This window comes from Heteronotia binoei, chromosome 21, assembly GCF_032191835.1.
Source record: "Heteronotia binoei isolate CCM8104 ecotype False Entrance Well chromosome 21, APGP_CSIRO_Hbin_v1, whole genome shotgun sequence".
Classification (NCBI taxonomy): domain Eukaryota; kingdom Metazoa; phylum Chordata; class Lepidosauria; order Squamata; family Gekkonidae; genus Heteronotia; species Heteronotia binoei.
Window position 1 is genome coordinate 165,690,039 of NC_083243.1, and position 17,091 is coordinate 165,707,129.

The 17,091-nt window shown below is 45.3% G+C and overlaps 2 protein-coding genes across 4 annotated transcripts in view; one reads left to right on the forward strand and one right to left on the reverse strand.

Annotated features, from left to right (window-relative positions):
- Positions 1-793, forward strand: part of LOC132589989 (guanine nucleotide exchange factor for Rab-3A-like) — a 31,494-nt gene extending 30,701 nt beyond the window's left edge. For 2 of the 3 annotated variants that reach the window (XM_060262802.1, XM_060262804.1), the window contains one exon: positions 661-793. In XM_060262802.1, coding sequence (XP_060118785.1) covers positions 661-743 — 83 coding nt within the window. In that variant the 3' untranslated portion in view covers positions 744-793. The remainder of the gene's footprint in view (positions 1-660) is intronic. The other variant, XM_060262803.1, reaches the window with a different exon arrangement.
- Positions 794-6,933: 6,140 nt separating this feature from the next.
- Positions 6,934-17,091, reverse strand: part of LOC132589676 (eosinophil peroxidase-like) — a 32,954-nt gene continuing 22,796 nt past the window's right edge. The window contains exons 14-16 of the mRNA XM_060262409.1: positions 14,585-14,716; positions 11,480-11,576; positions 6,934-7,021 (exon numbers count right to left, since the gene is read on the reverse strand). Of these exons, the coding sequence (XP_060118392.1) occupies positions 6,934-7,021; positions 11,480-11,576; positions 14,585-14,716 (317 nt within the window). The remainder of the gene's footprint in view (positions 7,022-11,479; positions 11,577-14,584; positions 14,717-17,091) is intronic.

The following is a 17,091-nucleotide window of genomic DNA, read 5'->3' on the forward strand; positions in this document are numbered from 1 at the left end:
GGAGAAAGACACAGGAAGGTGGAGAGAAGACAAAAGTCTCTCTGGTCAGTGGGTTAGATTTAAGATTGGGAAGACCCTGGTTCAAGCCCCCGCTTAGCCCCATGAAGCTCTCTGGGTGACCTTGGGATCCCCTGCCCCCACCTGGGGATTGGCAACCCTCCTGTTTGCATGCATCTCTCTTTGCAAATAGCGCCTTTGCAAAGGGACCCCTCCGGGCAGGAAAGCCTGGGGAGCCAGAGGGGGCGGCGCGCCGGGCAGACTCTCTCAGTCTAACCTCTGTCACAGAATAGAATGCTCCTAGACATTGTTTTTGGCTTTTGTCTCAGATGCTGCCTGTCTGCTGCAGACTGGCTGAAATAAGGAGCTGTGATCTCTGGCTCATTCTGGATGTGACTCTGCCTTAAATTAGTTTGTTGAAAGGAGGCAGAATTGTCTGCCTCCAGCCTTCCACAGCTATGTAGCAAGAGTGGATTTGACAGAGGATGCTTCACATGCTAATGGAGTGCTGTAGTGCAAGAAGACTAGCTGAAGTGCCTGCTTGCCCTGTAGCTCTTCTTCAGGCCAAAAATTTCTGGATCCCAAGATGGCATTTCTGGGGTGGGATGCAGAACAAACTGCTTTGGCTTCTTACTTGCTTCCCCTTTTGCTTTTGTCTTGCAGTAGAACTGATGTACTGGGAAATCATGCGGCTCAGGAAAGAAATGTCCCTTGCCAAGCTGGGGTTCTACTCCAGTGAGATGTAGCTTGGCACTGCCAGTCTTAAAGGGTGTCACCATACAGATACACCAGACAGACAGATGGTTTGGTGTTTCATCTCCATTAGGAATAGAAGCTGGCAAATGCAACAAGAAGACCAAAGGAGCACCAATTTGTCCTGTGAAATCATTTGCTGCTTTCTGAGTTCACCTTCAAAATGCAGATTTGCCCAGTGACTTCTAGATCTTTGGCACAATCAAGTGAGGTTACCCACACTCGTGGAATTATTTTTCTACGCATTTTTCAGCCAGCCTATGTCTAATATTCTTGAATTATTTGCTTCAGCAATTGTAATAGCCATACACTGAACTACGCTCTTGTTGATCCTGCGTGTAACTGGGAATATCCACATGAAAGAAAGAAAGGTTTGAGCTGTAATGCACAGCTTGTTGCTCCAGCTGTTGGTAAGGGGAGGGGCACTCTCCAGATGCTAGCACTACACAATGACCTTGCTTTATAGCCACTGAGTGGGTGTTCTTCCAGTGCTTCCCAGACCTCTGTCTTCTGAGGTGCCTGCAAGATTCAGGCTGGAGAGGCAGAGTCACAAAGAATGCTTTTCATTCTGTTTATAACTCAGGGTTTGCCTTTTTGGTTGTATAAGAGATCCCATACTTGATCCTGTGAGGACAGACATGCATTCTTGGCCAAACCTCTGACTGGAGCCTCAGTCATGTTGCAAGAATGAGGAAGTTGCATAACATTGGGTGTCCCAAAACTATGTAGAGGTTAGTGGCCTGAGGCTGCAGATGGTTTTTCTCCACAATCTGGTGGGTGAACTTGGCTGCCATGTTGGCTCTCAAAGAAGCAGTTCTCATCTGCTGACATCATGTGTCTCATTTGAATTCCTTCACTGTACTTTGTAGCCATCTAAGCACCAGCTGGAGATTCACTTCCACTGTTACTACAGACACTCGTGTAAGACACTTTTCCTGTGCTCAGATTTCCCATTAGATATAAAAGAGCATTTTTTTTAGTGCTGTATTAATGTTAAAGGTAAAATTAATACAGAGCATAACACATTGAGTTCATCTTGACTTTTGCTCTTAAATTTTCTAGAAAAATAAGAGTTGTGTGGAATGTCAATTCTGCTCTTTTTTAATGGAATGGGCAGGAGCACACAATAGGTTTTGGAAAGAAAAATTAATTTTGACTTTATAAACAGCAAGTAGACTTGATTTTGAATTTGAAAACCACACAGGAGAAGCGGGAGGCCTGTTAAGTGATAGCAAAGCAAAAGTCTCTCCTAGCTTTTGATTTGGAGGCTAAACCGCTTGAGACTTCGCTTGAGGACAGGCTGCTTGACGGTTAAGACCAGCATTGCGGGCACTCTCTTCCATTTGCAAACTGCATCCTCTGCTCTGAAGGCCATTCTCTGTATCCTCAGATTTAAGGGAACTTGTCAGTGGTTTATTCATTGGAGAAGGCCCTCATCTCATGTTGAAATGCACTCATTTCTCCCCACATTCCATGGATGATCTCTGACATTGAGACTGTTTAAGCCCCTCCCCCCCACAAAAGCTGCTGCATTGAGTCTATAACCTTCATGAAATGCAATCTTAACTGCCATAATGCTTGGTTCCATCATCTCAGATTCAGTTGGGCACAAAAGCCCTACTGGTAGAGAAGTGCTTTGCATTGCTTTCTCTTGTCTCTTGATGTCTGTTGCATCTGCCTGATTCCACATCATTGCTGGTACTCTCAATTCCATTCCCTGGTGGAGTGGCATTATATGAGTTTTGGAGAGAAATAATTGCCTGTCTTTGGTACTACATAGGGACTGTGTGCAATGGTGAAGGCTGTTTGGCTTTATTGACAGCAGTGACTTTTGGGATGGTCTTTCCTTATCATTGCAGTTAAGTGAATGTCCTGTTGGATCTGGTTTGGGGGTCCCTGATGCTTTGCTGCACAGTGGTCCTGGCAGTTGAACCAGGACATGATATCATCTTGATCATTTCTAGAAGCATATGCATGCTAAGGATTATAATAAATATATATATATACACACATACATACTTATACATAAAATAAAAGTTCTCCCTAAAGATGTATCTGGGAGGAAATATTAATGGAATGATGCTTCCAAGAGGACAAACTGCAACAACACTTGCCCCTTCCTGCTTTGGGCAAGTCTTGCTTTCAGCTAATGGCCAAGGGACACCTCTTTGCCTCACTCCATTCTTGTGTTGCTCCAGTTCCATTCCTCCTGTCGGCAGAGATGGCAAAGGGCCAAATGGATTGGTGTTGACCAAATCAGGTTAGATCCCCTGAACGGCAAGGACAAGGAGCCTACAGATGTGACTTTCCCCATCTCTCTTGACAGCCCCCTATATTGCCCAAATGCCAGTGTTGTGGACTGGGGGAGCTTAATGCAACTGGGTTGCATCTCAACTAAAACGTCCCAACTAAGCCTAACATTGCAAAATGCTGCCTCAAATGCTGTTCTGGAGGGGCAGGAGACCACTGCTGAAGCTGGCAGCATGACGGGTTGTAGAGATAAGGCAGCAGGGGGAACTTGCAAAAATCACCCCCTTGTGTGCAGAGTGATCTTTTTGATAGGATCTGTCCCACTGACTTCTCAACAGTCACAAGAATACTGAGGGAAGATAAGGGAAGTCTGTCTCACATTCCTTGCCCTCGTGGCTCATAGGATCCATCCCACAGAAAGCCTACTGTATCTAAATCACCTCTCCTCCAGTTAATTTAACTGGGAAAGTAAATCCTAGCTACTCCACAGTTGCTTCATTTATAGCCCCGATCCTCTGTATACTTGCGTTAAAGAAGTTAGTGTTTTATGGGCTAGCCACCAAGTAAGTGTTCATAGAATTGTAGTACCTATGTCCATGCTCTGTAATTTCTCAAAGTTCCAAACAACTGAGGTCTGTGTGCATGTAAATCAGCAGTGTAGGAGGCACGTCCCACCCCAACACCATCATGCACATTTAAAAGTTAAATTATCTTCGGTGACTTTTAAAATAATTTTAACACTGTTGTGTGTGAGCATATTCCATATGATAGTTTTTTATTGGGCTCAAATGAGTTATGCAATTTCTTCTTGCAGTACTTGCCCTGTTCCCCATAACATCCATATATAACATTTCAGTGCAGAAAGAAACCAAAGGAGGCTTCTTGCTAGTAATTCACTCTCTCAAGCGAGCAGAGGAGCTTTGTTTCTATTGAATAGCTGGCCCGCATAAAAGAGAGTTGCTTTTAATAGCAGACCATTCAGGCCCTGGTGGAATGAGGTAATATGAAATATTTTTCAATCTAGATTTCTCGTGATTATAGAGAACATTCCACGTGTAGTAAGGTTAGTGTTTGGGTTCATAAGAATGAAAACTGCAGTGGGGTTTCTTGTCTTTGGCCTCAGTTTAGTGAGTCAGGTGCTGAAAACCTATACATTTGGGGGTTTTTGGTGGTGGTGGGGGAAATCAAGATCGCTCCTTTCCTGTAAGGCATATACCTGCTACCCTCCCTGGACCACTGAGAAGCATTTTCTTAGGTGGAAGGGGCAATGATCTGCAATTCTCTTGGATGCATTACTATCTCCTCTTGTGTTCCTATTTTAATAAAATATACTGATCTCTATTTAATAAATAGACACCAGTACTCAGAGTTGGGCTGGTTTTTCCTGCCTTCAGGCTGTTTTATTCCTTTTCAAGCCTGCATGTGTTCCAGCTGTAAAATAAATAGCACATTTTCAAAACAGAAGTTTTTATGGCTTTATTTTTTCTTCTCCCATGCAAGGATTAGTTCTTAAATGTGAGCGGAGGAAGAAATTACCTCCCTGTAGAGCTGGAGTGTGCCAAGAATGAATTCAAGTGCACAGCACACTTGGATCTGCAGGGGGTGGGGTTGGTGTCCAGATTATTTCTCAGCTGGGGATTGATTTGATTAAACAGTAATTAACCACTGACAGAAACCGTGCTAAACTCAAACTGAAATCAAAGACGTGTGTGGCCAGGGTTCTTCCAGATCTTCCTGCCTTGCTTAGTTTGGGGTTAGAGAAATTTAAAGGGCAAAGAAGAAGTTGGGGAAAGGGGTCATGGTACAGTCAGGTCTCAGAAGCTAAGTAGGGTTGGTACTTGGAAGGAAGACTGCAGAGGAAGGCAATGGCAAACTACCTCTGCTTAATCACTTGCAGTGAAAGTGGGATTTCCATAAGTTGGTTGTGACTTGATGCCACTTATGGATGTGAAAGTGGAATATTCTCTTTCTCTCTCCCCCCCCCACCAAGTTTTTGAAAACAGCTTGATTTAAAATCTTCGCCAACTTTTTCTGCTCAAGTTTACCTGTACCATTTCTTTCCCAGCCCATTGTAGCCTCACGTATATGCTTATCCTTTAAATGTCACATTTGATACTCTACGGAGGTAAGGAAACGGCTGGGAGGTCATTTTAACAATAAAAGACTTGGCTGGGCAGACAGCCATGGGCATACCAGCTCAGCAGCTGTCATCTTTTTAAGGAGCTGAGAAGCCGCAAGTTCAAACTGAGCAGCAGACAGTAGCAGCTATGGAGTCTAGGCAACAAAGTTGAGGTCTGTCTCAGTACATAAGATCCATGGCTAACTTTGGCAACACCCTTGTCTTCAGGAAGCTTTGCTTTGGGAAACAGAGTTCTGGGTCAGAGGAAATTTACCCCAGAGATAAATTGGGAGCTAGAAGCAATGGGAAAGACACTGCTGCTTAGATAGATGATGAGGTAGAGATTGGCCCCACTGCAGTGCTTGCTGTAAGCTCACCTTGAAGAGAAGGAAGACACTTCCCACTTTGGGACTCTCAAAATGTTACTGGGCTTAGGAGAACTCCTCCATCAATCCCCTCTCCACTTTGAAAAGTCAGAAGGCAATGGGTTTCCAGTATCCCAGCAGTCAGTTTAATGGAGATATACAGATCTGGAACAGAGACTGGAGTGGTTAGCATGCTGGACATTGTGCAGAAACCGAGGCTTGATATTCCAGTCAGTGTTTAGGCTGAGCAGGCTCCAGACTTCAAATGCAATGATCATATTCTTTCAAGTACCGGCACACACAATCTAGTACAAGAACTGCGTACATATAAATCAAATGTTAAATACTGTATCAAAATCGCTTTAGAAATCAGCTTGGGCAACTGTGTGGGGTGAGGGCCTTACTAAACTTTTGTCATGCTATGGTCATTGGAACAATGACTTCGTCTTCTTTCTGTTAAGTTTAGCATACAACTAACTGAATGGCAGGGAAGATTTCGTTCTCACCTTTGCCTCTCTTTCCAGTTTTTTCTGCTTCAGAAATGGTTAAGAAGGGAGCATTTACACTTTGCTTACGGCTCTGCAGGGATGACAAAAGGGTTCTACCACCCGTTCCCTCCAGCTCAAACTTGAAACCTCCAGAGGATAGCTTTCTTCTTTAAAACAAACAAACAAAAAAACTACCCAAGGGTTTATTGCATGAATTTATACATAATCAGCTTCCCCCTAAAAACCAAAATGGCCTGGGTATTGTAAAGCACACAAATACAATAAAACACACACAATAAGACTTCATCAGTCTCATGCACAAACATTTGGAATGGCCTGCCTGGTTTTCCTATATTAGAAAGCTGATATTTGCACATTTAAAAGTGACTTTGTATTGATCACACATATTCATGTGAAAGAGCTGGAAAATGGCACACGCAAACTGGGTTTTGGTGGCTATGAATAACCACAGCAGACTACAGGACTCCACTGCTGCTGCACATTCCTTCTTTGGAGTGGAAAGCCAGGTGTAAGGTTACCTTTGCGTATTTTAAGTCAGATACAAGATTTAAGTCACAGGATACGTCTCAGAGAACAAAGCCTATTTTTCTCTGTAGTTTTATGGAATCATGAACATAAGAGTTAATGCTCAGCCCAGCATCCTCTTTCACACAGTGGCCCACCAGTTCCTCTGAAGCACTAACAGTAAGGGCACAGAGGCTAAGGTCTTCACCTGATGGCCTCCCCTTTACTCAGCATCCAGAGGTTTATTGACTCAGCACAGACATTTCCTTTGGTCATCTTGACTAGTGGTCATTGATGAATGTGCTCTCTATGACTCTCTTTAATGGGATCCATTCACTTTACTGTGGCAAGAATTTTTTTGGCCCACAAAATAATATACCTGGAAAGACACTGTGGCTAGAGTTCCTGAGACGCCTGGGCTGAAGGACAATGTGGTTCAAGTTAACTTGTCAGGTTTCTGAGCTTCCCTGGAGCTGCCCTGAGGACAGCTGGAAATGGACACTTTCTTCTTGTTCTGGAAGCACCTGGGAAACAAATTGCAAAGTCATCCATAATGAAAAGACACAGTGGAGATGGCTGCTTTAGTAGGGTGGATGCTGAAAGTTGGAAAAGTAGGGATGCATCAGTTCAATCACTGGCTCACTTGTACATCTGAGACAGATTGCAGCAACTTGCTGTGAAATACATTTGCTCAGGGGAAAGATAACTGTAAAAACTACTCACTGATCTAAAGAAACTCTGACCCAAAGAGAAAGTTATGTGAGATCTGATGCCCATGCATAGAACTCAGTGACCCATGCTGAGGTCAAGGCATAGTGGTGTGATGGGCTTGCCATGCATGGCTAGCTGGCCTGGGCTGGTTTTCTTGTATATGTCTTACCGTGTGTGTGCACGAGAGAAAAAGAGAGTGAGAACTGGACACTTAGTTCTCCTAAGCATAAGAAGGAGCTACTTCACAGGGTTATCATAGAGACAACTAAGCCTAACATTGTAATCCCATGAAGAAAGATTCAGGTGGGTAATCATGTTGGTCTGAAGCAGCAGAACAAAGTGTGAGTCCAGTGCCCCCTTTAAGACCAACAAAGTTTTATTTTCAAGGTATGAGCTTCTGTATGCAAAGAGGAGTGTGAAGAAATGTGCTCAAACTTTATTGCAATCTAACATTTCTAGAAGAGTAGCCACAATAGTCTATTGCAGTAGAATGACATACAAGTCCAGTGGCCCCACTAAAGATTAATAAAATTTAATCCAGCTATTACACTTAATCCTATGTAGGTTTACAGTGGAATAAATCCCATTGAATTCAATGGAATTTACAGTTTTGGATAATTGTACAGCATTTAATATGGTTAAAGCTCTTTACAACATACATGGAACATGAAGCTGCCTTATGCAGCCAAACCATTGGTCCTTCTAGCTCAGTATTATCTATTAAAGAAAGTATTTGATAAAAAAGCAGTAAACAAATGTCAATGCAAGTGCTCTCTTTTTAAATTAAAACAAGGATTTGTGCAAAAGCAAATAAGTTTTTGACATTAAGCCATGATCTTTGGCCGCATTCTGTCATGCAGCTTTAATGAAAGAAGAATGAATGGCTGTGGTCTGTAACATTTCTTCCATGCACAACACACTACAGTGGTACAAAAAGAGTCCATTGTGTTTGAAATAGAACCAACATAATATGTAGTTCTACAAGTCCAAAGACCAAGCAGATCTTTCGGATGTACCCTTCAAAAGGCTTCTGAATACAAACTCTTTCCTTTTTAGGTGCAAACTACACATGCTAAAGAACACATGGAAGGTGCTGGGCAGAGGCAACATCAGGGCCAGACCTTGAGTATCAGGATTTAAGCCCCATCTGGCAGCATTCAGTCAGGGAGGCCCAAACGCAGCCATGCATCTCCTGCCTTAGGCTGTATCTATTTTATAAAATGTGACACTCAGTTATTTTGTGTTAAAATGAGGAGGAGAAGGTGGAAGCACAGCAGACAGCAGTAGAAAGGAGCAAAGAATGGCATGTGCAACAGCAGAAGCAGGAGGAGTGGGTCAGCTACTGGTTCATCCTGTGCACATTTACCTGGCAGTACTCACTACTGAACACAATGCACCTTTCTTCTGAGTTGATATGCCTAGGACTGCACTGTAATGGGGACAAAGAAAGTTATATCTGGGGAAGAAGCACTCTCACACGTAGCCCTGTAACATCATGCAACACCCCAAATGTTACAGGAAACATTTGGAAATGGGATTCTGGATTACCTACACCTTAAATACTCTTTACATATCTAAAGAGCACCCGTTTCCATTTGCAGACAGCAGATATTTATATAGTAGACAGCAGATATTTACATTGCTCTGATTTCTCTCTTCAGTCTTCTAAATATTGCAGTTTCCATAGTCAATATTGTTTTATGTATGTTTACTGATGATGGGCAACACAGAAATCAGATAGATTATATACTCTGCAGTCAAAGACGGAGAAGCTCCTTACAGTCAGCAAAAACAAGACCTGGAGCTGACTGCAGCTCAGATCATGAGCTATTCATTGCAAAATTCAGGCTTAAACTGGGGAAGCCATTAGGCCATTCAGGTTTGACCTTGATCACATCACTTATGAATATACCGTGGAGGTGAAGAATAGTTTTAAGGAACTAGAGTTGATAGAGTGCCTGAAGAACTATGGACGGAGGTTCGTGACACTGTACAGAAGGCAGCAATCAGCACCATCCCCCAAAAAAAGAAATGCAAGAAAGCAAAGTGGCTGTCTGATGAGGCTTTACAAATAGCCGAGGAAAGAAGGAAAGTGAAAGGCAAAGGTGAAAAGGAAAGACTCACTCAGCTGAATGTAGATTTCCAGAGAACAGCAAGGAGATATAATGAGGTCTTCCTGAAGGAACAATGCAAAGCAATAGAGGGAAATAATAGAATGGGAAGGACAAGAGATCTCTTCAAGAAAATTGGAGAATCAAGGGAACGTTTCGTGCAAAGATGGCCATGATAAAGGACAAAAACAGTAGGGACCTAATGGAAGCAGAAGAGATTAGGAAGAGATGGCAAGAATACACAGAAGAATTATACAAGAAGGATCTCAATGTCCTTGACAACCATGACAGTGAAATTGCTGACCTTGAGACAGACATTCTGGAGTGTGAAGTCAAATGGGCCTTAGAAAGCATTACTAATGAAATTTCATTGGATTAAAAAGAAAAAAATGTAATATAGTTTATTTACAAGTAGTACATATTAAAAGGATTACAAATTTTTATGGAATAAGCAATTGGGACTAGAATTTTGTTCATTGGCTGAACAGAAGAAAAGAGGAGTGATTTTTTATATTAAACAAGAATTGGATCCAAAATTAGTGTTTAACGATAAAGATGGAAGATTTGTAACAGTAGAAATAATATTAAATGCAAAAAAAAAATTGTTATTGGGATTGTATGCACCAAATGGAGCAAAGGATGCTTTTTAAAAAGACATTATGCAACAACTTGATGAGGTGACATATGATTGAGTTTTGATATGATGATGATGATGAGATTTTAATGGAACAATTAAGAATACACTGGATAGGTCTGGGGGAAAAATAATAAGGAAGGGAAATTGCCAAAGTCTTTTTTTTTGAACTGGCTAAGCAAGAAAACCTGGAAGATATATGGAGAAAATTTAACCCTGAAGTGCGGGATTATACCTTTTTTTCAGCAAGACATAATACTTTTCGCTGGATTATGGAGAAAGCATGGTACCAGAAAAACATCTATTTCTGCTTCATTGACTACGCTAAAGCCTTTGATTGTGTGGATCACAACAAACTGTGGCAAGTCCTTAAAGAGATGGGAGTACCAGTCACCTCACATGTCTCCTGAGAAACCTGTATAAGGGTCAAGAAGCAACTGTCAGAACGGGATATGGAACAACTGATTGGTTTAGAATTGGAAAAGGAGTTCAACAAGGATGTATATTGTCATCCTGCTTATTAAATTTATATGCAGAGTACATCATGTGGAATGCTGGCCTGGATGAAGCACAAACCGGAATTAAGATTGCTGGGAAAAACATCAACAACCTCAGATATGCAGATGACACCACTCTAATGGCAGAAAGTGAAGAGGACCTAAAGAACTTCTTGCTGAGGGTGAAAGAGGAGAGCACAAAAGTAGGCTTGAAATGCAACATCAAGATCATGGCATCCAGCCCCATCACCCCTTGGTGAATAGAAGGGGAAGACAGAAGTAGTGACAGACTTCACATTTCTGGGATCCAAGATCACTGCAGAAGATCCTGATGCTGAGAAAGACAGAAGACAACAGAAGAAGGGGACGGCAAAAGATGAGATGGCTGGACAGAGTTACTGATGTAACTAACACGAATTTGAGCAGACTTCAGAGGATGGTGGAAGACAGGAGGGCCTGGCGTGACTTTGTCCATGGGGTTGCAAGGAATCAGACTCGACTGTGCAACTGAACAACAACACTGATGAATAAGTCCCTGTAAGTTCAAGTGGACTTGCTTCAAAGTAAGTGGGCATAGGCTTGCAGACTATAAACCATCAGTTAGTGACTGGATTCTACATGGAGAGGCCCCCCTCCCCAGATCTTTAAGTTTCTGAAGGCTAACCTGGCTGAACACTCTAACAAAAAATAACCTTCACTGAGTTCAATGTGACTGTAAACAGATCGGTTGGATAGAAGTTCATAGGCTGCAGTAATATTATTTGCTTTCCATCTGGAAGCAGTTTTGGACCATTCTAAGGAAGTGTTAAAAGAATTCTGGGTTATCTGTACTTCCTTTTCACATGCCTCTGTATTTAATAACAAGGAGAAAGAATATGAATGAAGCCTTTGCATGAAACCCAAGAGTGCTGGGCCTGGGAGTGCAAGTGCTGGGGTGAAGTCCATTTATTTCCAAAAGAAAGCCACAGAGCCAGGAGATGTGAAAGAATGTAAGAGAGAAGACCTTTCAGCCAGTTAATTCAAACATACCTTCTGTGTAACGTCACAACTACTGTGATCAGAGAGACTGCTCCAGCAATAGCAGCAGCTGCTACAGCCACTGTAGTGGCAGTTGAACCTTGAGCCTCTAGAACAGAAACAGAGACTTTAGTGTGGATTCAGTTGCACAGGTCCAAACTGTAGTAACTCCAGCAAAAAAATAGATGCCTAGAAAATAAGGACCCCCTGTACTATAGTATTACCAGTATTACCAAGACGGAGCTGGAATTTGGGGGTGGGGGGTGGGGCCTTGTTGGATATCTGGAAGGGATACCCCCTCCCATGTGCACCTCACTGGCAGGCAGTTTCCACCAGCTTCTGCCAGGGAAGTAGATTGTCTCCTCCTCCCACAAGGAGATACTAGTGCCCCCCCCCATCTGATCTGGAGCAGCAGTGGTGGCCTTTGCCGACCACTGTAGCTGTGGGCCTGCTGTGTTCAGCACTAGGAATTAGTGGAGCAGGATGGCGTGTCTGTTTTTATCAAAACAGTTCTGCATAAGATGTCAGCATGCAATGGCCCCAAAGTGGTTTTACGCTGGCATTGTCAACAAAACGTGATTTTTTAAAAAAAGGTCTCTGACTTTTTAGATTTGCCACAGACTTTTTAGATTTGCCACAGGCTTCTAAAAGACAACCTTAATACTGGGCCCTGTCACAGCTAAATAGGATAACAATTGCTGCAAGAGAGCCATATGGGATACAGATACTTATATCTGCTGATCAAGCCCACATGGAGAGAAGAGATATTTTCCTTCAAACCTGGGACCATCCCCACCCCCAGGTTGCAAAAACATCTTAACCCTCTGCATCAGAAGGGAGTTAAAACCCTCTCAGACGCAGCACTGTTGCAGCAGGGGAGGGGAAGTGAAGGAGGAACAGCAAAGCTAAAGACGTGTGGCTATCCTGAGAGGAATTCTCCTTCCTTCTCCCTTCAGTGCCAGCGCTGCTTCTCCCCTGAACAGTCTGGATGGTTAGAAGCCTGCAGGAAAGTTTTCAAAGGACAGCTGAGCCATTCAGCTATAAAGGTTGGAGTAAGAAGGAGCCTCCTTGCCCACTTGCATGCCCCTATAGCCTCTGGCTCAGCTGCCCTTTTAAATTTTCCCCACAGGCTTCTAAGTGGCCAGGCTGCTCAGGGGAGAAACAATGCGGGGGGGGGGGGGGGCGGTCTTCCAGTCACCATCTCCAGAGTTCCTTCTCTGTGCAGTCTGGTCTGTTAGGAAGCCTTTAAGGACAGCAAAGCCGGCAACTACAGAGGAGTGCAAGTCTCAGCTGTCCTTTTAAATGCTCTCCCCGCCCTGTTCTAACTGCTGCCCAGACTTTAAGGAGAAGCAGCAAGATGGGGAGACAAAGAAGATTCTTTACAGTGCCGGATTAAACCCTGTGGAGTCCCCTAGGCAATCAAAATCTTGAAGGGCCCCCTGCAAATTATCTCAGAGTCGGAACGCCCACCCCACCACCCGTGGTCCCCACTGCAGCCTGCAGGCACCTTCTCAAAAACTCCTTTGACGAAGCTGTGGGGGAGAGGCAGAGAGAGGCAAACTTGGCAATGACGCCACAGCAGCCTCACTAAACAAATCAGGCAAAGAGTGGCTCAGCTGCTGGCCACACATGCAAGCTCTGAGGGCTGCGAGCAGGGGTGGAACTGGGGGGTGGGAAACTGGCCCAGAGCCCCTAAAGGCGCGGGGGCCCATAGGCCAGTGCCTACTTGGCCTAATTGTTAATCCGGCTCTGATTCTTTACTCCCCTTCCCAAGCTCCAGCACTGCTTCTTCTCTTAGGCTGGCCAGTCAGAAACCAGCAGGAAAGTTTTAAAAAGGGTAGGTTAGCTGGTAACTACAGGAGGGGGTGAGAAGGAGCCACCTCGCCCACTCACATGCCTCTGCAGTTGCTGTCATGGTTATCCTTTTAAAACTCCCACATTTCTAATGAACCAGACTGCAGTGATCAGTGCTGGAGGTGGTGGGGAGGGTGTAAGAAGCAGGGCTTTTTTTGAACAGGAATGCAGCTCTGCTTGGCTTGGCATCAGGGTGTGTGGCCTAATATGCAAATGAGTTCCTGCTGGATAATAATAATTTTTAAAAGCTCTGGAGAAGAATAAGGAGAATTCTCTCCCCATCCCCAAGCTCCAGTTGCTTCTCCCTGCAGTCTGGCCAGTTAGATGATGACAGGAAAATTCAAAGAGGCAGATGATGTGGGAGGGGAAACCCTCTCAGTCTAAGTCTTGCATGGGGGCCCACTTGTAGGGTTGCCAATCCCCAGGTGGGGGCAGGGGATCCCCCGATTTGGAGACCCTCCCCCCGCTTCAGGGTCATCAGAAAGCGGGGGGAGGGGAGGGAAATGTCTTCTGGGAACTCTATTATTCCCTAGGGAGATTTATTCCCATAGAAAATCATGGAGAATTGATCTGCGTGTATCTGGGGCTCTGGGGGGGGGCTGTGTTTTGGGGTAGAGGCACCAAATTTTCAGTATAGCATCTAGTGCCTCTCCCCAAAATGCCCCCCAAGTTTCAAAAAGATTGGACCAGGGGGTCCAATTCTGTGAGCCCCAACAGAAGGTGTCCCTATCCATTATTTCCTATGGAAGGAAGGAATTGAAAAGGTGTGCCGTCCCTTTCAATGTGATGGCCAGAACTCCCTTTGGAGTTCAGTTATGCTTGTCACAGCCTTGATCTTGGCGTCACCACTAATGTCTCCTGGCTCCACCCCCAAAGTCCCCAGATATTTCTTGAATTGGACTTGGCAACCCTACCCACTTGGTATAATATATTCTAGTCCTGTGAAAAAGTGACATTGCATGTTCTGCCACACAGTTGAAGCTGGAGGAGGAAACACTTGAATGAGATACTCTAACCCACTTATGCATCTATTGAAGTTGCCTCTGGCTCATGAAAGCTTATGTCACAGTGAATTAGTCAGCTTTTCAAGGCAGCATAGACTCATTGTTATTTGTTTTACACTGAGACACCTCAGTCCCTTCTATCGGGAACCCCTCAGGCGGACAGGGGAGAAATTAGGTCATTGTTTACCCTGCAGCCCATCATTTGCAAAACTTCCAGCTTACATCCCTCCACCCACCTCCCACTTGATCTCAAACTTACTGAGGCAGGTGGTGCCATCTTGAGACAGAGTCAGGGAACCCTCACAGGCACATTTGAAGCCCCCTGGTGTGTTCACACATATCAGTGAGGAGGGGCATGGATTCATCCGGCTGGGCTCACATTCATTGATGTCTAAATGACATTGGGGATGGCAGAGAAAAAGAAAAGAACCGTTAGAGCATCGCCCACTGTTATATATGTGATCGGTAATGTGTCTATTATATGGAGTTCTTGCCTGGCTCATTGGAGCCTGTAGGACCGAGCTTGGGGACTTGGGAACTATGGGCAGTAGGATCCAAATCCCCGCTACCCTGCTGCAATCACGGGGCCTCTGCTGGATTGAATGGTCCTAGCACGGGAACCTGGAATGTATATATAGTTGGCTCTGTTGGCCCAGGAGTTAGGATGTACTAAATAAAGAGCTATGTTGGAGCAAGAATCTACATAAACCCAGTCTGACAGCTACAGTATGACAGCTGGTGATCTAGCTGCCAGGCTAGGTCACAGTGACCTGATCAGCAGACCGGCTTGAGCCGGCAGAAGCCAAGTGATGCAATCTGCTGAGTCAGCACGGCCAGGATTGGCTGCTTGGACTATATATGATCTGTGTGTGCATCACACAGGTCTCTCCCTGTGAGATGGTGGTTAGGCGAAGCACTTTGTCCGTGGAGGTGATATTGTATAGACTGCACAAGAGAGCACTTGTCGTGTATATATGTTAATACACCTTTTGGCACTAGTTGCACGCGTCTGCCTGATTTTCTTTCCTGAAGCCCTGTGTCGGGCAAGTCATCTCCCTCACTCTGCTACTCCCGCTCCGACAGGGTTATGGGCCCAGGGCGGTTCCGCTGCGCGGAGGAGAGAGTTGAGAGTTGAGCTGACTGTGAGTTTGGAAAGAGCCGGAGGCGAGGAACGCCGGTGAAGGACACAGAAGCACCACCGTTCTCTGTTTGAGAGCCAGAGGGACGTCGGCAGCCAGCTGTGAGGAGGAGTCGGCACGATGGCTCAGCAACAGCTTGGAGTAGCCGTTGAGAAGCTCACCTCAGCCAACTACGCGGTGTGGAGCCTGAGAATGCAACACTACCTCAAGCGTGAAGGGCAATGGCTGTTCGTGAGTAACCCCCCTGCTGACTTATCTCCTGCCGAGACTGTGTTATCGGATAAGGCACTGGCCAACATAGTGCTGTCTATAGGAGATGACCAGCTGGTTTATGTGCGAGGGAAGGACACTCCCAAGGCTGCCTGGGACGCGTTGAGTGCGGTGCATGTTAGCACCACTGCTGGTTCCCTCATGGCCTTGACAAGGAGGATGTTCCGCACCGTTATGCCGGCTGGAGGGTGTGTGAAAGATCACATCAAACGGCTAACGGACTGTTTCGTTGAGCTGGAGGCAAGAGGCAAGACTGTAGCTCCAGACGACAGAGTGTACATTTTGCTGTCGTCGTTGCCACCTGAGTACACTCCCCTGATAACTTCTCTGGAGACGGTGGACGTAGCGACCCTGACCATGGAATACGTCTGTGCCCACCTGCTTGACTTCCAAGAGAGAATTGCGGCCGTGAGCTGTCCGGGGGTGTCGGCCGGGCAGCGTGCTGTTATCGGTGTGTCCGGGAAGACAGCCACGAATGAGCCAGCTTTTGCTGCTGGCAGGCGTCCGAAGGTGGAGGAAGTGGAGCCGACTGCGTTTGCAGTCCGTCGCTGCTATGGATGCGGGTCGTCGCAGCACCTGCTCCGAGCTTGCCCTGAGAGGGAGAAGAGGCGGGGGCGTGTGCGGCGAGAGCGGAGGACCGCCAGCCCGTGTGAGGAAGCAACCCGGCTGGTCACGTCTGCAGTAGAGAGCACAGGGTCTGCTTGGATTTTAGACTCCGGGGCAACGAGCCATCTCTGCTGCGAGAAGGAGTTGTTGAAAAACATTGACAGTCCTGAGCATAAGTATGTGAGATTGGCTGATGGGACCACTGCCAATTCTGTTTGCTCAGGCAATGTGGAATTTCCTGCACTGAAATGTATGTTGCAAAATGTGTTGTATGTACCCTCACTGCAGTCTAACCTGTTGAGTGTTAGCACACTGTTTGACCAGGGATACCAGGTGAGATTTGAGAAAACCTGCTGCAAAATCCTGGGAGGTGGGGGAAAGTTGCTTGTGACAGGAAAGAGGGAAGGTAAACTGTATGTGGTCCAGAGTGATTGTGCCCAGGTGGCTCAGGTGTCGAATGAGCCTGTGCACAATAATTGTATACATTTGCTCCATAGGAGACTCGGGCACTGCGGATTTAGGGCGTTAAAGAAAACCCTGGAGCTTGTGCCTAGTTTGAAAGTAAATCCTTGCAAATGTTACTTGGATTGCCAGGTCTGCAACAAGACCAAAAGCAAGGCGTGTGCTGTTGCTAAAGAAAGCTCAAGGGAAAGCACACGAGCCCTGGAACTAGTCCATTTAGACGTTATTGGCCCATTGCCAAAGAGTCTGTCGGGGAGGAGATACTGCTTGGTGGCCACCGACGACCACA